Consider the following 22,000-nt stretch of genomic DNA (forward strand, 5'->3'; position numbering starts at 1 on the left):
CTAAATATGTAATTAAAGCAGAAAATATTTACGGATCTTAGTAAATAGTAAATGGGTCATAAAGTTAAAGAACAAAAAGAATAAATAGATATGAATAAAAACTACAGCTGTTAAATACTAAATGGATCTTAAAAATTAAACTTTAGTTAAGTTTGTTGACTGAACCATGGTTTAGAAAAGCCTTCCATTGTATCTCAAACTACAAGACTCGTGAATCGTGTGAAAATTTTTAAAGGAGGACTAAACTTTAAAAAGAAAAGTAGAAAAAAAAAATATATATATATATATATAAATATAAAAAACTAAGAAAAAGACTCAAAAGAAAAGACAAAGTAATTAATGAAAATCATTCCTAGAACCCCAAAAAAAATCCAAAAGAAAAGGGAAAAAAAATAATAGAAAGGTTAATAAAACCCACACTTGTCCAGAGTCGCTCTTTTGGGCAGCCCGAAACGCGATCTTTTACACATAATGAGGATGCTGCCCGAGCTGCCCTAAACCTGACTGAAAAATTACGGGCAGTCAGTCAGTCACTCACCTGTACTCTCTCTCTCTTGTCTCTCTAAGCCCTTTTGTGATATTTCTATATCTTGCTTTCTCTGTGTGTTCTACGATCACGATCGGACGGTCCAGAATGCACGGAGCCTCTTCTGCTTGTTCCCTGAGGTTTTAGACCTTCAAACCTTCAGATCCAGCATCTCCGCCTCTTGATCTTTCTTCCTGGTACGCTTTCTCTCTCTGATTCTCTACCTCTCCCTCCAATTCTTCTATTTCACCTCGAATTTTCACGCTTTTACTTTCATTTCTCGCTTTTTATTTATCCTAATTACCTTGTTTCCGCTCTTAATTTCATCGTTTCTTTCTTCTTCACGATTTTGAGGCTTACAGCTTCAGTTTCGGTGAGTCTTAACCCTAGTCCTTTCAATTTTTCGGTCTCCGGCGAGTTTTGCTGACTTTTCGGTCAAAATCACCCGCTTTTTTCACGTTTCTGCGATTTTAAGGCTCGCAGGTTTGGTTTAAACAAACCTTAGCCCGAGGTCGTTTCAAAATTTTCGTTTTCCGGCGAGTTTCGTTAACGTTTCGGTTAAAATTACCTGCTTTTTTCTGCGTTTCTGTTAAAAAAAAATTTTCCCTGTCAAATTAACAGCTAAGTTCGTCGCCGGAGAATTTTTCTCTCTGCAGTGAAATTGTTCCTTTGTCTTTTTTTCCAAAAACTATCCGTTAGAAACAAAAACACCTTTTATTTTCACTGTTTCTTTTCTTCTAACCAAAAAAAAAAAAAAACTTTTTGCATAATATTTTGATTATTCTGTTTCTTCCTTAAAAAAAGAAAAGAAAAAAGAGAGAATTCTCACTTTCTCAGAGCGTTTGTCTGTGACGTAAAATGGTGCAAGATCCAACGGCTGTGATGAGAGTGTTATAACGGATCTGACGGACGGTCAGCAGCTAATATAATTTTTATTTGTTTTTTGGTTGCGCAGGTCTTAAGCAAAATTCAATTTTAAATTTTTCTTTGTTTGCGGCGAACAAACCATGGAGGGTAAACATGGTCCAGTGGCAGTTACTCTTGCTTACGGTGCGCTAACGTGCGCTGGGGAGGCCTTAGCCACTTTGCTTTTCTCCACTCTGCTCAAAACCCAGCTTTTCACCCCGGTAATTATTATTTTTTTTCAGTTATACTTTTCGTCTTCTTTTTCGTTTTTTTTTTCCTTTATTTTTTTTAACAGCCAGTTTTGTCTGGACTCCGGTTTTCAAACGGTAAAGTTAGTTATGCTTTACCTCTCCTTTTGTTCTCTGAAAATTTGCTTGTTTTTTTTTCTTATGGTCCATGCTAACATGCGCCGATCTCTTTATGTTTTTTTTTAACTTAAAAAAAATTCCCTAATTTGTGTTGTGTTTTTGTTCCGGTGCATTTACGTGCACGGTCTAAATTGCGCCGGTCGGTATAAGGTTTTTTTTAGGCGTTTTTGGCCGAGACCGGTGAGGTAATTTAGTATTTTACGGCCCTTTGCTAACGTGAGCTGGGGGATTAGGTTTAACGTGCGCACTGGGGGGGGGTGTTGGTTAGGGGGGTAAAGAGGTAAATTGGGGTTCGGATTTGGAAAAGGAATATGAACTGGGTTTTTGGGAACTAGTTTGAGTTCCACCACGTGGGACCCAGTTGGAATTTTAAAAAAAAAATCTATTTTGTCGTTTCGTGGATGAAGGATTGAGAATTGAAAAAGTCCAAGTAGCTGAGCGGATTGGTAACTTGTTGGGGGTATCTTTTGTTTATTAGGGTGTGTGTGTATGTAATAGAAGGAATATTCCTTTTGGATATGCTCCACAACTTACACGTGTGTGCTGTGTGTATCGTGTGCCCTTCCCACGTGCAAAAGGTTTTGGACCCTTTAAGAATTAAAAAGAAAAAATCCAAAACAAAACAAAACAAAACTGTCATTTAGATTAGATCAGATCAGACAGAACACACGTATTGTATTGAGTATAGAAACATAGAACCCACGTAGTGTAAATCCCTTGTTATATATACTTTCAGCCTGAATTCCTGATAACGGATATTATTCTTGTCAGTTTGTCAATATATGATGTGTATTTTTGTTATAAAATTAGTAATGTTTTTAACATTTTTTGTTTTTTGTTGCACTTTTTAGTTTACGGGAAATTCTTTGATATTATGGTGACGGTTTATAAAAACATCTACATATAATTTTTAGTTAGATGTGTTGTTTGATTAGTATGTGGTTTGTTTAAATAATTTTATGAGTTGTTATTTAATAGGTGGTTATATAAATTATCACATAATGGGTCAGAAGAGAAACTTCCAAATCAGTTTGGATGATATCCTTATCCAACTGATATAGTCTCACTCTACAATTTGTTGGATTTGCAGCATGATATTACACTCTAAGTTTGGCTTAACTTCTTGTTGAAAGCTTATTTTAGTATAATTGACAGTTGTAATCAGAAAAAAAGTTTTCTAACAAAAGTAGTAATATGGTCCTTGGCCTATTTTAGACTCTTAACCCTATCTACCATATCTTAACCTGTAAGGCTAAAATAGGAAGCAGCATTAGGGACCTGTTTGATAAAGTGTATGAACCTGCTTATATTTTTAGCTAGTTTTTATTATTTTATATATAAAATCATTTTGAGATGGAACAAGACTTTTTATTAAGCTTATTTTTTTAGCACAAGCCTCAATGAATTTAAGCAATTCCGAAGAGGCGCTTATAGTACTATAGGTCATAAAGCTAAAACAAACGGGTCTTTTTACTTTTAGTATTCTAGGAAGTTGACTTGAATGTGTACCACCATGCCTGTATTTAGTACTTTGATTTTACGATGACAAAAGCCTTATGGCGTGAGCCTAAAGTAAGCATGCACCAACCTCAAACTATTGCCTTAACAGAGAAAAGTGAAAATGAAATAATGTTGTAACAGTGAATAAAGACATGTCATATCATTGAGTCCAATCATATTCGCATTGTCTTAGGTGGAAGATGTCCGCTTGCCTATTGGAATCATATTTTCTCTTTGTGATGATAGCATATTCCATTACCATGACAGTCCTGGCATAATTGCCTTTTGAAAATGCAAAAATAGTGTAAACCAACTTTACTCTCAACTCCTCACCCGATACGATTCTTTAGACAACAATCTGCTTGATTCTTAGGCTATAACTATAGGGATTTATGGCCTTTTTGACCTAAACAACAGCTTTCAGAGTGAGAATGGCCCAACAGTTACATAATAACTATAGCATTGATGCTTCATGCTTTAGCTTATTATATATGTGATCTTTATTTTGTCCTGTTTTGTTTTCTTCTTTTTATTGTTTCCTGAATTTGTACTGGTACATATGCCATGCCTTTTATTTTTTTCCAGAATATTTATTGTATGTAATTCTTAATTGCTTAATTTTCTTTTTGTCCTTGTCTTCAATTCCATGATATCTTCTCTATATTCTATCTACTTGACCTGCTGTGGAACACAGCTTCAGGATCCTAGTATCAAAGGTAATCAAAACACTGAATACCAAGACAAGCAAGTTGATGCTGAGGGAGACGATGACAATGACGATGATGGGGATGACGACGATGATGCGGATGGCGGATTTGGAGAAGGTGAAGAGGACCTATCGTCTGAAGATGGAGGGGAGTTCCCTAACAACCCCAACAACGATAAGAGTAACTCAAAGAAGAGTGCAGATGGCGGGGCAGGTGGAGCAGAAGAGAATGGGGAAGAGGAAGATGATGATGAAGAAGATGGTGAGGACCAAGATGATGACGACGACGACGATGATGANGTTTTATTCGTAATAAAACTAATTAACAACTTGGGTTTAAAACTTGTTAACTTTATCAACTAGGGTCTAAATTTCCAAACATAGGTGAATTAACATTTTTAATGTTCCCAGTTGAGACGTCAAGAGCTTGAATCTCACTTTATCTCTTAAAATGTATAGTAAAAATAAAAGATTAAATTGTAAATTTTACCCATAAAGTTCGAAGTAATTTTTATTTTGTCATCTAAAAATAAAAATCTATTATACAGTTCCCTTTGGTTATGTATCTTTGAATTAATAAATAAATAAAAAGATCACATCCATCAATATTCATTAATAAAATGGCCGTTAAGTGCCACCTCATTATAAAACGACATAATTTTAATGCTTTTAAAAAATGACATCCTTTTTGTCTACAGAAAAAAATAAAATAAAATAACACTTTTAAAAAAATTATGTTATTTTTTTCTTTCTAATTTTTCATCTCTCTAAATTTTTTTTATATTTAAAAACAAACACCCAAAAGCTCAAATAAAATTATCTAATAATCTTTTCACAATTTTACAATATCCATACGAAAATCCAAGAATATTACAAACTCTTTTTTAAATGAATGAAGCTTGCTCAGCTTGCAAACGACATGTAAAAATCTATAAACTAAAATAAAAAATGATAAAATTTAGTTACAAAATTGGTTGTAGTATAAGACTATAAACTTACTTTATATCTTTTTATTGGAAGTGAATTTTGATAAATCCACTATTAGATTACACATTCTTCTTATATCCTCCATGCTTGCAAAATTTTTAGAAATTTAAATTTCAATAGTTATGTCATCAATAAATTTTTTAAATTGCAAGTTTTTGTAGTTTGAAATTATGCATAAAATATAAGCTTATATATCATATAGTAAATAATATCCGATTAATACAAAATTTGATATGTGTATTAAGAGCATAAAGAACGTGCAATTTAATAGTTAGATTTTTAAAATATGTAGTAATATTTATTTTATTGAGTAAGATTATAATCTAAAGTTACAACCAATTTTGTAGCTAAATTTTGTCCAATAAAAAATAAAAGAAAGTATCACATTTTGTTTTATTTCATGGATTCCAATTGGGGTTATGGATCCATGGGTCACGTGTTTTGCATAAATTAACTTTTCTGTTAAAAAATTAACACCAATTTGGACGGAAGGGTGGACTATGGCAGTCTCTCGTGTTAAGGGTATGTTTGGTTGGGGTGAAAACAGAAAGAATGGAAAATAGAGAAAAAAAAAGGGGTGGAAAATGCTATTTTCTACTGTTTGGTTGATGAGAGAAAACAATAGAGACATAAAATATAGGAGAAAATTTTCCCTCGGAGCCCACCTTTTTTTATCCTTCCAATTTGGGAGGAAAATGAGAAGGAAAAGTACTGAAAGATGCACTTTATACAAATACCCTCAATTTAAATTGTATTTTTTGTTTCTTCTCTCTTCCCTAGGAAGAAACGTTGCCCCTCTTTTTGCCTTTTTTTTTCTTTTTTTCTTTTTTTCTTTTTCTGGGCAATCATGTTGCCAGTTGTCACTTTTTTTTTTCTTGGGCATTAACATTGCCTCTTTTTTTTTTTTTTTTTTCTTTTGATTTTTTAGGGCTTGGGCGTGATAGTTTTTATTTTATTTTTATTGGATGTGATTTTTTTTAAACATTTTTTTATTTTTATAAAAAATTTTGGATGGTTGCTCTTTTTCGTGTAGTTATTTGTCTTTTTTTTTTTAATTTGGCATCATTCTTTAATAAGAATATATGAGTAAATTTATTCAAACTCATCTTTTTTATCCCTCCACTTTTTCACTCTCAATCAAATATAAAATGAGAGAAAATAAAATCTTTTCAATCCTCCCACTTTTCCATCGTCTCACAATTTTTTATCTTCTCACTTTTCTACCCTCCAACAAATAGACCCTAAGGTTTAATTTAACAAATCAAAATTTAGGTCACCTGCAATTCAGGATTAAAAAAAAAGTCAAAAAAAGTGTAATTTGCTTTGTTTTATTTTAACAAACGTAATCGTTGAGAATTGACTTTATTTTGAATTTTTTTTTATATAATAATCTCTTAATATTATTACTTTTTGTATATTTTTACCTTTATACCATTATTTTTACCTTTATTTGTTTGTGAGTAAGTAATTAAAAAGAAAAGTAGAAAAAAAAAATATATATATATATATATAAATATAAAAAACTAAGAAAAAGACTCAAAAGAAAAGACAAAGTAATTAATGAAAATCATTCCTAGAACCCCAAAAAAAATCCAAAAGAAAAGGGAAAAAAAATAATAGAAAGGTTAATAAAACCCACACTTGTCCAGAGTCGCTCTTTTGGGCAGCCCGAAACGCGATCTTTTACACATAATGAGGATGCTGCCCGAGCTGCCCTAAACCTGACTGAAAAATTACGGGCAGTCAGTCAGTCACTCACCTGTACTCTCTCTCTCTTGTCTCTCTAAGCCCTTTTGTGATATTTCTATATCTTGCTTTCTCTGTGTGTTCTACGATCACGATCGGACGGTCCAGAATGCACGGAGCCTCTTCTGCTTGTTCCCTGAGGTTTTAGACCTTCAAACCTTCAGATCCAGCATCTCCGCCTCTTGATCTTTCTTCCTGGTACGCTTTCTCTCTCTGATTCTCTACCTCTCCCTCCAATTCTTCTATTTCACCTCGAATTTTCACGCTTTTACTTTCATTTCTCGCTTTTTATTTATCCTAATTACCTTGTTTCCGCTCTTAATTTCATCGTTTCTTTCTTCTTCACGATTTTGAGGCTTACAGCTTCAGTTTCGGTGAGTCTTAACCCTAGTCCTTTCAATTTTTCGGTCTCCGGCGAGTTTTGCTGACTTTTCGGTCAAAATCACCCGCTTTTTTCACGTTTCTGCGATTTTAAGGCTCGCAGGTTTGGTTTAAACAAACCTTAGCCCGAGGTCGTTTCAAAATTTTCGTTTTCCGGCGAGTTTCGTTAACGTTTCGGTTAAAATTACCTGCTTTTTTCTGCGTTTCTGTTAAAAAAAAATTTTCCCTGTCAAATTAACAGCTAAGTTCGTCGCCGGAGAATTTTTCTCTCTGCAGTGAAATTGTTCCTTTGTCTTTTTTTCCAAAAACTATCCGTTAGAAACAAAAACACCTTTTATTTTCACTGTTTCTTTTCTTCTAACCAAAAAAAAAAAAAAACTTTTTGCATAATATTTTGATTATTCTGTTTCTTCCTTAAAAAAAGAAAAGAAAAAAGAGAGAATTCTCACTTTCTCAGAGCGTTTGTCTGTGACGTAAAATGGTGCAAGATCCAACGGCTGTGATGAGAGTGTTATAACGGATCTGACGGACGGTCAGCAGCTAATATAATTTTTATTTGTTTTTTGGTTGCGCAGGTCTTAAGCAAAATTCAATTTTAAATTTTTCTTTGTTTGCGGCGAACAAACCATGGAGGGTAAACATGGTCCAGTGGCAGTTACTCTTGCTTACGGTGCGCTAACGTGCGCTGGGGAGGCCTTAGCCACTTTGCTTTTCTCCACTCTGCTCAAAACCCAGCTTTTCACCCCGGTAATTATTATTTTTTTTCAGTTATACTTTTCGTCTTCTTTTTCGTTTTTTTTTTCCTTTATTTTTTTTAACAGCCAGTTTTGTCTGGACTCCGGTTTTCAAACGGTAAAGTTAGTTATGCTTTACCTCTCCTTTTGTTCTCTGAAAATTTGCTTGTTTTTTTTTCTTATGGTCCATGCTAACATGCGCCGATCTCTTTATGTTTTTTTTTAACTTAAAAAAAATTCCCTAATTTGTGTTGTGTTTTTGTTCCGGTGCATTTACGTGCACGGTCTAAATTGCGCCGGTCGGTATAAGGTTTTTTTTAGGCGTTTTTGGCCGAGACCGGTGAGGTAATTTAGTATTTTACGGCCCTTTGCTAACGTGAGCTGGGGGATTAGGTTTAACGTGCGCACTGGGGGGGGGTGTTGGTTAGGGGGGTAAAGTGGTAAATTGGGGTTCGGATTTGGAAAAGGAATATGAACTGGGTTTTTGGGAACTAGTTTGAGTTCCACCACGTGGGACCCAGTTGGAATTTTAAAAAAAAAATCTATTTTGTCGTTTCGTGGATGAAGGATTGAGAATTGAAAAAGTCCAAGTAGCTGAGCGGATTGGTAACTTGTTGGGGGTATCTTTTGTTTATTAGGGTGTGTGTGTATGTAATAGAAGGAATATTCCTTTTGGATATGCTCCACAACTTACACGTGTGTGCTGTGTGTATCGTGTGCCCTTCCCACGTGCAAAAGGTTTTGGACCCTTTAAGAATTAAAAAGAAAAAATCCAAAACAAAACAAAACAAAACTGTAATTTAGATTAGATCAGATCAGACAGAACACACGTAGTGTATTGAGTATAGAAACATAGAACCCACGTAGTGTAAATCCCTTGTTATATATACTTTCAGCCTGAATTCCTGATAACGGATATTATTCTTGTCAGTTTGTCAATATATGATGTGTATTTTTGTTATAAAATTAGTAATGTTTTTAACATTTTTTGTTTTTTGTTGTACTTTTTAGTTTACGGGAAATTCTTTGATATTATGGTGACGGTTTATAAAAACATCTACATATAATTTTTAGTTAGATGTGTTGTTTGATTAGTCTGTGGTTTGTTTAAATAATTTTATGAGTTGTTATTTAATAGGTGGTTATATAAATTATCACATAATGGGTCAGAAGAGAAACTTCCAAATCAGTTTGGATGATATCCTTATCCAACTGATATAGTCTCACTCTACAATTTGTTGGATTTGCAGCATGATATTACACTCTAAGTTTGGCTTAACTTCTTGTTGAAAGCTTATTTTAGTATAATTGACAGTTGTAATCAGAAAAAAAGTTTTCTAACAAAAGTAGTAATATGGTCCTTGGCCTATTTTAGACTCTTAACCCTATCTACCATATCTTAACCTGTAAGGCTAAAATAGGAAGCAGCATTAGGGACCTGTTTGATAAAGTGTATGAACCTGCTTATATTTTTAGCTAGTTTTTATTATTTTATATATAAAATCAGGGGGGTGTTGGTTAGGGGGGTAAAGTGGTAAATTGGGGTTCGGATTTGGAAAAGGAATATGAACTGGGTTTTTGGGAACTAGTTTGAGTTCCACCACGTGGGACCCAGTTGGAATTTTAAAAAAAAAATCTATTTTGTCGTTTCGTGGATGAAGGATTGAGAATTGAAAAAGTCCAAGTAGCTGAGCGGATTGGTAACTTGTTGGGGGTATCTTTTGTTTATTAGGGTGTGTGTGTATGTAATAGAAGGAATATTCCTTTTGGATATGCTCCACAACTTACACGTGTGTGCTGTGTGTATCGTGTGCCCTTCCCACGTGCAAAAGGTTTTGGACCCTTTAAGAATTAAAAAGAAAAAATCCAAAACAAAACAAAACAAAACTGTCATTTAGATTAGATCAGATCAGACAGAACACACGTATTGTATTGAGTATAGAAACATAGAACCCACGTAGTGTAAATCCCTTGTTATATATACTTTCAGCCTGAATTCCTGATAACGGATATTATTCTTGTCAGTTTGTCAATATATGATGTGTATTTTTGTTATAAAATTAGTAATGTTTTTAACATTTTTTGTTTTTTGTTGCACTTTTTAGTTTACGGGAAATTCTTTGATATTATGGTGACGGTTTATAAAAACATCTACATATAATTTTTAGTTAGATGTGTTGTTTGATTAGTATGTGGTTTGTTTAAATAATTTTATGAGTTGTTATTTAATAGGTGGTTATATAAATTATCACATAATGGGTCAGAAGAGAAACTTCCAAATCAGTTTGGATGATATCCTTATCCAACTGATATAGTCTCACTCTACAATTTGTTGGATTTGCAGCATGATATTACACTCTAAGTTTGGCTTAACTTCTTGTTGAAAGCTTATTTTAGTATAATTGACAGTTGTAATCAGAAAAAAAGTTTTCTAACAAAAGTAGTAATATGGTCCTTGGCCTATTTTAGACTCTTAACCCTATCTACCATATCTTAACCTGTAAGGCTAAAATAGGAAGCAGCATTAGGGACCTGTTTGATAAAGTGTATGAACCTGCTTATATTTTTAGCTAGTTTTTATTATTTTATATATAAAATCATTTTGAGATGGAACAAGACTTTTTATTAAGCTTATTTTTTTAGCACAAGCCTCAATGAATTTAAGCAATTCCGAAGAGGCGCTTATAGTACTATAGGTCATAAAGCTAAAACAAACGGGTCTTTTTACTTTTAGTATTCTAGGAAGTTGACTTGAATGTGTACCACCATGCCTGTATTTAGTACTTTGATTTTACGATGACAAAAGCCTTATGGCGTGAGCCTAAAGTAAGCATGCACCAACCTCAAACTATTGCCTTAACAGAGAAAAGTGAAAATGAAATAATGTTGTAACAGTGAATAAAGACATGTCATATCATTGAGTCCAATCATATTCGCATTGTCTTAGGTGGAAGATGTCCGCTTGCCTATTGGAATCATATTTTCTCTTTGTGATGATAGCATATTCCATTACCATGACAGTCCTGGCATAATTGCCTTTTGAAAATGCAAAAATAGTGTAAACCAACTTTACTCTCAACTCCTCACCCTATACGATTCTTTAGACAACAATCTGCTTGATTCTTAGGCTATAACTATAGGGATTTATGGCCTTTTTGACCTAAACAACAGCTTTCAGAGTGAGAATGACCCAACAGTTACATAATAACTATAGCATTGATGCTTCATGCTTTAGCTTATTATATATGTGATCTTTATTTTGTCCTGTTTTGTTTTCTTCTTTTTATTGTTTCCTGAATTTGTACTGGTACATATGCCATGCCTTTTATTTTTTTCCAGAATATTTATTGTATGTAATTCTTAATTGCTTAATTTTCTTTTTGTCCTTGTCTTCAATTCCATGATATCTTCTCTATATTCTATCTACTTGACCTGCTGTGGAACACAGCTTCAGGATCCTAGTATCAAAGGTAATCAAAACACTGAATACCAAGACAAGCAAGTTGATGCTGAGGGAGACGATGACAATGACGATGATGGGGATGACGACGATGATGCGGATGGCGTATTTGGAGAAGGTGAAGAGGACCTATCGTCTGAAGATGGAGGGGAGTTCCCTAACAACCCCAACAACGATAAGAGTAACTCAAAGAAGAGTGCAGATGGCGGGGCAGGTGGAGCAGAAGAGAATGGGGAAGAGGAAGATGATGATGAAGAAGATGGTGAGGACCAAGATGATGACGACGACGACGATGATGATGATGATGATGACGACGATGGTGGGGAAGAGGATGAGGAAGGGGTAGAGGAAGAAGAGAATGAGGAGGAAGAGGAGGACGAAGATGAGGAAGCCCTCCAGCCCCCAAAGAAGAGGAAGAAGTGAACCAAGAAAACTGTAGAGCCTCCCACGAATACTGTTTTCTCTATGTGACTGTTATCTAACTTCTTGATCCTATTTAGCTTATGAGGAGAGGCTTGTTTAGGATGATGGTTTTATTGGTTATTATATTTCTATTGCACGATTAGAGTACTGTATAACTATTGAGCTGCGGCAATGATAGTCAATTTTTAATTTATTTATATTTTAATTAAACTAAGTAAATCAAAAATAGATCCCACTTTTATTCATCGGGATTAATACTAAGCCGACGACTACATTGTCCATTTTTTACCGAATTGACCGCCCCAAGCAACTTCCAACGCCTAGGAGTTAAATAGCCTGTCAATTGTCCATTAATTTGATCATAAATTTTTAATTTTTTTAATTTATTTTTAATTCTATAGTTACAACATGAAGGGGGATTGAACCTTGAACTATCCGTTGGAAACACACAAAAATGCCAGCCAATGAAGCTACAAAATGTCTGGCACAATTATAAAAACTAATAAATCTGCATATCATACATAAAAATGATCCAAAATATTGTTTTCAAAGTCACTAATCTCTGTCATATATAGACATTTAGGTTTTTTTTATAATTATTTTAACGCTGTCATTTTTGTTATGTTTTTTTTTCCTACATTTGTTTGGCAGTTACTTTTTTTTATTATTAAAAAAATTGTGATAATTATTTGGAATCTGAGATTCCCTATAGTTCAAGATCTCCCTTCAGGTAAAAATATTTTTTCCTGTATTTATGTGTAAAGGTTATCTAAAGTTTGATTTGGGTTCATTAAAGGAACAATTCATGGGTTTTCTTTTTGAAATTTCCGTAAGGTAATTGGTAACATTTCTCTACCAAAATAAGCCTATATANCAATTTGACAAATGTTATGGATTCAGTTTAGCTGCTTTCACTCAGGTTTTATTATAGAGGTTATGAGCATATTAGTTATTAGGCTTTTAAATAATCATATTTCTGCAAATGAGCTTATTTTTTGTTTTCTTTTTTATTCTATTTTATTTTCCCTGCAAATGAGCTAGACCATACGTCTGGACCTCCTGACATGCTCACCAAAATTGATAATTAAAATTTCATAAACTCAATTTATATTTTACCATATAGACTCAAATTTTTACCAACATAATTTGACAACCAAAATAGTTTTAGCCGGGCAAAAGTGAAAGTGGGTTTTCTGATATTTGGGCAATTTTTGCTAACAATTTTGTTATGTGACCTAAAAAGCAAACATATTAATTAAGTAGCATTTTGAGAAAGCAATCGAGCCAGTTCGTTTAGGAGTCACTTCTAATTTATTTATATTTTAATTAAACTAAGTAAATCAAAAATAGATCCCACTTTTATTCATCGGGATTAATACTAAGCCGACGACTACATTGTCCATTTTTTACCGAATTGACCGCCCCAAGCAACTTCCAACGCCTAGGAGTTAAATAGCCTGTCAATTGTCCATTAATTTGATCATAAATTTTTAATTTTTTTAATTTATTTTAATTCTATAGTTACAACATGAAGGGGGAATTGAACCTTGAACTATCCGTTGGAAACACACAAAAATGCCAGCCAATGAAGCTACAAAATGTCTGGCACAATTATAAAAACTAATAAATCTGCATATCATACATAAAAATGATCCAAAATATTGTTTTCAAAGTCACTAATCTCTGTCATATATAGACATTTAGGTTTTTTTTATAATTATTTTAACGCTGTCATTTTTGTTATGTTTTTTTTTCCCTACATTTGTTTGGCAGTTACTTTTTTTTATTATTAAAAAAATTGTGATAATTATTTGGAATCTGAGATTCCCTATAGTTCAAGATCTCCCTTCAGGTAAAAATATTTTTTCCTGTATTTATGTGTAAAGGATTTCTCTACCAAAATAAGCCTATATATATATATATATATATTTTTTTTTTTTTTTAAATTCGTATTTGTTCTTTGACAAGAACGTAATTACCAATTGGTAATTGTTTTTATTTTTGAAGTTTCAGAGTCCAATTGTAATTTTCCCCCAAACTGAATAAATTCCAACTTCTGACCCAAATCCTAAATCCCAAGCCCAGCTCACCCCAAAAGCAGATTGAGCACCCATAAGCACGGTGTTTTTACTCCATCTAGGCCTAGGGCATCATAAAGAAATTTATTGCACTCTCTATTTTAGTAAGTTCATTTTACAACAATATAAATATATATATATATATATATATAAAGGAGGAAAAAACACTACACGTGGTTGATTGCGTACCATCTTTTAAAGATGTACCCATTACTCGCATTCATTCTTATCATCTAACTCAATTACCTTTCCTTCCCTTATCTTTTTGGGTACAAAAAGAAATTTTTTTGGGCGTGTGGGGGATACCAGGACAATAGGCCTTAAAATTCAACTTTCAAATAGCATAACAAATTTCACAAATATTTTTTTTAGTTGATGGTAGTCCCAATGTTAAACAAATCTAATTGCCCCCTCAATAAGGGCCTGTTTGGATACAGCTGAAAACTGAAAATTGAAACTGAAAACTAAAAAATACTGTAGCAAAATAATTTTTAAATATGTGAATAGTATCGTGGAACCCATTTTTAATGAAAAAGTTGCTGAAAAGTGAAATTTGTGGGTCCATAAACAGTAAAATTGTGCTGAAAAGTCAAACTTTGCAGCTACTGTTCATTGAACAGTAGCCACACAGTACTGCTACAGTGAAAAACAGTGGACTGAACCGCGTGAGGAAAAAAAAAAAAAAGCAAAACGCAACGCAGCAAATCGTGCCACCCAAACGGTCTCTAAGTTACGAACAAATATAATTTAATGAGGTACCGTATGCCCCTTGATACCTAAATGAGGCTATTTTCAGCTATTTTCACGGTTTCTGCCACATTTCCATTTTATTTTTTTAAGGATTAGGTGAGAAAAAGGAAACAAGCTGCATGATTCATCACCCGCTAGCTGATCAGCGACAAGAAGCTCCTCTAATTTATCCCTAGAGCACAAAGCTTTTTAGCCTTTAGCAGATATAATATGGAATCTAGTGAAGCCAATTGTTAAATCAGAATACACGATCACAATTGTTGCCACTAAAACTCATAACATGGGATTATCATCAACCCTGCCACCCACCAACCAAAAAAAAGCCATTCTAATAGTTTCCTTCCTATGAAGTTCACATCATATTCATCATCAGTGTCTAGGCAGAGGACCAACATACAAGAGTAGCTTCAAAATTTTTATAAAATAAATAAAAAAAACAAAAAATTCTAGCAAATTATATCCAATGAAGATCACAAGATCCCTCAAACATTTATAGTATACCTATTATGGAATGACAAAGATACCAAGAGCTCAAAATTATTGACAAGTAACAACAGCAACACAGAAGAGAAATCATATTTGCGAGCCTTGACATTCATTACTATGCCAATGATTTGTTAAAGAATATGTATGTGTTTTCACTTTCTGTTGCCATGATTTACCTCCAATATTTTCTACTTTTGTACACACTATACAAAATGTTAAATTTTTTTCCCATGGAAAGTAGCTAGAAAGCATAAAAGGAGACAAAACAATTCCACTTAAAATTACTGTAACTACTACTACATATAAATGTCTCTGCAAAATTTTATCATTCCCCTGATCTTAAGTACCTTTGAAAGACCTCAGATAATGTTGAATTTATGAACAAGTTACAAACAGCCAATTCATTATAATGCAACACTATATTGTACCTTCAAATGGATAAACCCAAAGCTTAATAAATCCTAGCCTCATGGGTATCATAAAACCTCATTAAGATCTTGTAAATATGACAAAGATGCTGCCATTATGCCCCTTTTTTTTTGAATAAGTGATATAACTTCATTGAAAAAAGAAAACAATACAAGAGATCAAGGCACATAGGGGGTGTACTAAGGATTCAGAAAAACAGCAAACCAAAAGTGAGCATAAAAGTGGGCATTATGATGCTGCCATTATGCCTTCACCAAGTAACAATTAGAACTTCAGAGTCAGCCTTTTGCTTTCGTAAAAGTGGGCATCCATAACTAGATAATCGACCCAATAACACTTAATTATCACAAACTAGAATCAATAATAGGATGAAATGTGTAGTATAAAATATTTAACAGGAGTGGGGGAAGGGGAGATTTGAACTAATAATTTCCAGTTCGTGAGGCGTACTTCCCAATTGACTGCATTGCCTTTGGGGTTAGAGAACAAAAATATGCTTTAAGCATCATTTTAGTAAATACTAAAGAAAATAATGAATCCTAAAAATTAAATAGATTTCTTGGACACTTATCAGAAGTGAATTCTCATAAAAACTGACCACAGGAGCATAAGGAGGCTTGATAAATTGAAAATAACCTCCCATGGTCCAGTCCAAAGAGAAAATAATCCTCAGCAGATCTTGCAACATAAAAAAATCTTTAAAAAATTGACACAAAATACCGCATTGCAAATCAAATTCTTCACCCACAACCAATAAGCAATATGTTATATTCCAAACGCCTAGGACAGAAATTCAAAAAAGAAAACCTTTTAGCAAATATCATGAAAAGAAGTGGAAGAAAACAAACACGTGCAAGAAATAATAAAGAAATCAAAATGCCTTGAAAGAAATACATTAAAAATAGCTGATTATTACAAGGAGGTTAAAACAAAGTAAGACAGAGAAGAAGAAGAAGAAAAAAAAGTCTACCAATCACCAGTAAAGTTTGGATAAATATTTAATATGAAACACTAAATGTTGAATAAAACTTCAAAAGTTTTCCCTACAAGTAAAACTTCCACAATGGACGACGGACCCAGAACAAGCTCTTAGAACATCAATCCTCAAGTTCAGCTGCACTTCATCTGCAATATGGAGCCCAAGCATGTGAGGGCAGTAACAATGAAAAACAATAAATGGCCTCCCTAAATTGTTTAGTAAAATTTCTAAACATTAAAGCTTTTAAATATGGAATAAAATATCAGACCCTGCAGAGAGATTAAGGACACACCAAACAAAAAATAGAGGAGAAAGGAGCAAGAAAAATGTAATAATACCGAAAAGTTAAAAACATGTATTCAAGAGAACTCTCACAATTACCCACCAGAATTTAGCTCTGACTGGATAATTTACAATAAGTAGAAATTTCTTATGGTTTACAGCAAACCATCAAAAGGAAAATGAGGTTGGTTGCTAGTCAGGATCATTCACCAAATATCTTAGAAGTTAGAAACAATAGAGAATAAAATAAAAGAGTGAGGTTCTGTTACATAAAATCAATGGGTACAACTGCTTTTATTGACATGTATACTCTATTTTGAAGGAATAAAAAACATGAAAATATTTTAGAGAAGGCCCTAAAATTTAGATACAAATCTTCAAAGTACATCTATGAGTGAATAAAAAATCTAAATGGAAGAACTAAATGAAAATTCTTTGAATATTAAATATTTAATATATCAAGAGTACATTTTTATGCATCAAAAATACATTTTAAAAATTTTATCAAAAAAATAAACTACAATTTCTATCCTCTTATGGAGAGAAGACCATAAGTAGACAACAATATAAAAGGGCTTATTATATGAAAATTAAAGGATCTCAAAAGAATCACAAAAGGAGGGAGAAGGGATACTGCCTAAACCAATCATCTACTCAACTAAAGCATTTACATTTCATTTTCAAATCATATATGAAGGTGATAAATTCAAATAAACAGACACCATTACCTTTTTGGTTACATAAATGTAGAGTTAGCGTTAGCTTTTTGGTTACACTAATATACGTAATAAAATTATTCATCACAAAAATGAAGGTAATAAAATTAATCAAAACAAAAGCTAACATTTGGAATCACGCCAGCTTTTTCTAACAAAGGCTCATAACAAATGCAATAGGTCTGAGTTTGGAAAACATACAGGATTCCGAACAAAGAAAAAAATAAATCAAACGTTCAAATATATATAATATCATAGCACCACCAGTAAGGGAATTAATGTAAGGAGAAAAAAGGAACTAAGAAAAAGCTCATGATCACAATAAGAAACATAAGAATAAACCAAGAAGAGAAATGATGGGGTGATTTCATGTAATCGAGAAAGTCATATTTTATTAAATTTCACAGATAATAACACCTCACATTATCACACCTGCCAACTTTAAATCAACAGTGAGGAAACAAATTACAACTATATTATTGTTTGTTTTAGCTTAAAATACCAGCTCATTTTCACCATTAGCTTATATACAGTTTTTAAAACCTCATGCTTTTAGGTAATAGTTATAGCTTAAAACTTCTTTTTTAAACAAAATTAACTCATCCAAATACAAACACTAAAAAGAGAAACAAGCCAGTTCTCTTCATGTAGTGGGTTAGAAAGCATTAGTACAGAATAAACATCTTCAAGTTACACAAGCCAGTTCTCATCATAGGCTATATAATTAAAAAGGAAATTAGATTCTAATTCAGCTACTAGTGTAGAAAATTATGATGGCAAACCAATACTATACATTCTACAAAGTCTATCGCTATCAATAATGACAACTTTAAATCCAAAGCAAAGAGTACAAGTTATAACTATCTTATTTTTGTTCTAGCTCAAAATACTAACTTATTTTCACTGATAGCTTCTGTACTTTTTTTCAAAACTTCACTTTTCTTAGGTAGTAACTATTAGAAACAAACACTAGCAATTTCTGAAAATTTTATAACATGACATGTTGAGTGCGACAACCCAAATGAAAGAACAACTTTTTCATCACTAGACAATTTCGTTATAATTACTATAAAATTAGCAAAAATCAAAACCAAACATGCATAAAATGCACAATCAAGAATTAAGAAATTTAATGGAGATATTTCATACCACATATATGATGGGTACCCACTAGGCCCCTGGGCTCTACTGGTATTCGGCTGCCCCATCTGTGCGCCCATCTGTGTATTCGGGTACATCGCCTGTAAACCCGGACCTGCTCCGCCATAAGCCCCGAGCACCGACTGGGCCTGGTTGGCCAAAATCGCAGCTCCAGGATTCGCAATGAACCCGCCATACATTGGATTCAAACTCGGATGATGTCCAAACATCGCCATATTTTGCGCCGCAGCAACCGCCGCTAAAACCGAACCCTGCGGTGGTGGTGGCGGTTGTTGTTGTTGTTGCTGTTGTAGTTGTAGTTGTTGCTGTTGCTGCTGCGTCGGTTGCGGCGGAGGAGGCTGAGTCTGCACCACCGGCTGTACCGGATTTTTCTTGGCCTTCGGTTCCGTTGCTTTCGAGCAATTCAATCTGTGTCCTTCGAATGACTTGTGCGGATCTTCTAGAACTTTCTTCGCACCGGCCTCGGTTTTGTACACGAAGAGAGCGAATCCTCTGGATCTCCCGGTGGTGGAGTCAAATCCGATCGGTCCGGTCTCGATCTCGCCGAATTTGGAGAAGAACTGCCTCAATTTCTCGGAATCGGTATCGAACGGTACATTACTCACATAAATCCGACGCGACAATGCTTCTTGGGCCTGGGTTTGGGCCTGAGTGACCCCCGGGCCCACGGAGGCTAACTGGCAAGAAGCGAAGCGGTTACCGATCTTCTTCTTAGGATTTTGGAGTGCTTTCAGTGCCGATTTTCGAGTTGTGAACAAAACGAAGCCGTATCCTTTGGCTTTTCCGGTGGCCTTGTCGGTGACGACGTTGCAATCCTCTATATCGCCGAAGGATTCGAAGGCGGAGAGTACGGCTTGGCGCGAGGTGTCCCAGCCGAGGCCGTGGATGAAGATTTTTCGGTGCGAGACGTCTCGGTCTGCCACGTGGCGGATGTGTTGAGAGAGGGGAGGGACCTTGAGAGCGATGGTGGATATGAGATCGATGAGTTGGTCTTTGGTGTAGGGTTCGAGGAGTTTCGTGAAGGAGTCCGAGCCGGAATCGGAATCGGAGCCGGAATCGCTTTGTGGTGGAGGGGGCTTTTCGGTCTTTTTGGGTTTGAGCTTTTTGTTGATTTGTTGTGGTTCGTCTTTGTGGAATTTCTTGACAAGCTTTCGTTTCTTGATTTTGGTAGTCTTCGCCATTTGAGAGAGAGACAGAGACGCACAGAGAAGTGAGAAGTGAATGGGGGTTAGGGTTAGGGTTTAGACTGTTGAGTAGCAGCTTTTATGGTTACTCAATCTTTTGGATTGGATTGGAGGGAAATTGTGCAATTTCGTGCTTTTAGGGTTTCACTTTGTTTGTTGTGTAATTTCGAATAAAGTGACAAATATATAGACGTTAATTTTTAAGACAAACGTGTCTGGGTGGTGTAGTCGGTTATCACGCTAGTCTCACACACTAGAGGTCCCCGGTTCGAACCCGGGCTCAGACATAATGACATATGTTTTTTTCTTTTTCATTTTTCTTTTTTTTGACTAGCAACTATAAACTTGGACATTACTATAATCACACTTTGCCAGTGTTTTTTATCTCCTTAGATTTAGCCGGTTAGCTTTAATTTCCAACTTCTATTCACTAGCATGATAAATTTAAGGTTCTCCATATACTGCTTTCAAGCCATAATTCTCAAACACCATATGCTTGTCTATGTCAATTGGACTAGCTGGGTTTGGGGATTGAGTGTGGGTTTGGATACCACGTTTTCCAAACCCACATCTGCGTTTCTGTCCCCTTTTTTCTTTTTCTTTTTCTTTTTCTTTTTTTTTTTTTTTTTTTTCAGCACATGAACAATACAATCACATGAATGTACTGTGTGGGAGATAATTTTCACTGTAACAGCACTGTTTATGTACTGTAGTATCACTGTTTATGCATTAAAAAATATTAAAAATGGGTCCCACCGTACTATCCATACATTTTAAAATTATTTTGCTACAATGTTTTCAGTTTTCAGTTTTAGCGAATTAGTTAGTGTTTTTGTGGTTATGTGATTTATTGGACCTTTAGGCCATGATGTGGTGCTTTTTTTCTTTCTTTCTATTCTTTTTACGTAAGCTTGTGTTAGGTTTCCGTTTAAAGTGGGGTGACATTTGAGTTGGCTAATAATTTTTTATAGTTATGATAGAATTCAACTTTGGATGTCTGTTTCAAGATTATTGTTTTTTATTATCAAGTGAAGACACTAATTGGTTTTTAATATAGGCGGAGTTCAAACGTCAAATCTCTCATTTCTCTCATTTCATGTGAGGTTGGTTTGCTGTTAGAGTTGTGGGTTATAGTGATTTGATCTAGGTATGAGATTATTGGTGGTTTTGGGTTGCTAAGGGCTGGGAGGTGTTTTCCTTTGATTTATTACATACTAAAATGACATTGTTGTAAGTTTCACATGTGTTTGGTGAACAATGTGATGAAAAAAATAGATGGAGAGAGGAAATTAAAAGTATTTTAACTTTAAGAAGTCCATTTCAATTCAAATGTTTTAAAGTTTACAATTTAATTTGAAACCGTTCTAAATTATAAAGTCTAAGATATAGTTTTATCTTAAATAAATTTTACATATAAAAATGCAATTGTACAAAATATGTGTGATATGTTACTATAGATGAACCCTGCAATGGCAAAAGGCTTAAAAAATAATGCAAGGAAATGGTTTCTCTAAAGGATTAAAAATTTAGTTGGAGGGAAGAAATGAAACCTCAAGATCCTTAACTAAAATTCATATTCACTTGAGACATAAATAAAATACAAAGGGATAAAACAAAATAATAGCTTTGTATTTTAGGGTGATTTCAAAACAAATCAAGAACTCTAAAAAGTTTAATAGTAAAACCTTGTAGGTTTCTAAATTGTTTCAATTAATATTGTATGTTGATATTGCTCATTGCACTATTTACCCACGCATAAGTAAAAAAAACTAATAATAATAATAATGTGTAGCTTTTGATGGGAGGTGATAGCGAGACATTTTGTGTTGTTGTTGTTGTTTTTCTTTTGTATTTTGAGAAAGTGAGACAATTTGTTAACTACGATGTTTTAGGAGGTTGTGACTGTGAAAATGGTCAACCCAATTGTCGATTATTAGAGCATTAGCATTGAGGGTCGAAAACCCCCCAAGTTGCTATTTTTTACCATCAAACCAACAAAAATAAGCATTTTACCAATTGCTATTTCTAAAAAAAATTTGCAACTTAGCTACAGTAAGATGGTACTTTTAGAAGATACTATAGCAAGTTGTAAAATCATTGTTATTATCTATACTACTATTTAAGGAGCTTCTCCTATTTGGATTCCTCATTTTTTTAGTTCAAAAAACCTCTATACCTCTATATTTAAGTAGAGACAA

General features: G+C 33.9%; 3 protein-coding genes and 1 non-coding gene across 5 annotated transcripts; 3 read left to right on the top strand and 1 right to left on the bottom strand.

The window, feature by feature from the left end:
- The first annotated feature begins 422 nt into the window (after positions 1-422).
- LOC136061403 (uncharacterized) lies at positions 423-4,456 on the top strand. The gene is made up of 4 exons (XM_065764560.1): positions 423-723; positions 1,482-1,653; positions 3,995-4,315; positions 4,418-4,456. Exons 2-4 carry the CDS (start codon positions 1,534-1,536, stop codon positions 4,454-4,456), a joined length of 480 nt encoding a protein of 159 aa, XP_065620632.1. The 5' UTR covers positions 423-723; positions 1,482-1,533.
- A 2,177-nt stretch (positions 4,457-6,633) lies between these two features.
- Positions 6,634-11,879, top strand: LOC112008180 (uncharacterized). 2 transcript variants are annotated; one of them, XM_024040519.2, is made up of 3 exons: positions 6,634-6,937; positions 7,696-7,867; positions 11,309-11,879. In XM_024040519.2, exons 2-3 carry the CDS (start codon positions 7,748-7,750, stop codon positions 11,735-11,737), a joined length of 549 nt encoding a protein of 182 aa, XP_023896287.1. In that variant the 5' UTR covers positions 6,634-6,937; positions 7,696-7,747; the 3' UTR covers positions 11,738-11,879. The 2 variants fall into 2 exon arrangements, with proteins under 2 accessions (XP_023896287.1, XP_065620624.1); XM_065764552.1 differs by having other exon boundaries at positions 6,638-6,937; positions 11,303-11,879.
- A 4,464-nt stretch (positions 11,880-16,343) lies between these two features.
- LOC136063740 (UBP1-associated protein 2B-like) lies at positions 16,344-19,957 on the bottom strand. The gene is made up of 2 exons (XM_065764554.1): positions 18,607-19,957; positions 16,344-16,605 (listed from the first exon to the last, which is right to left on the bottom strand). Coding segments are annotated over exons 1-2 (1,194 nt in total). The 5' UTR covers positions 19,800-19,957; the 3' UTR covers positions 16,344-16,604.
- Positions 19,958-20,015: 58 nt separating this feature from the next.
- On the top strand, positions 20,016-20,089 carry TRNAV-CAC (transfer RNA valine (anticodon CAC)). The gene has a single exon. It is a non-coding gene; the product is annotated as a tRNA-Val (tRNA).
- The last annotated feature ends 1,911 nt before the right edge of the window (positions 20,090-22,000 follow it).

Source organism: Quercus suber, unplaced genomic scaffold (genome assembly GCF_002906115.3).
Source record: "Quercus suber isolate HL8 unplaced genomic scaffold, Cork oak 2.0 scaffold_569, whole genome shotgun sequence".
In the NCBI taxonomy this organism is placed as follows: domain Eukaryota; kingdom Viridiplantae; phylum Streptophyta; class Magnoliopsida; order Fagales; family Fagaceae; genus Quercus; species Quercus suber.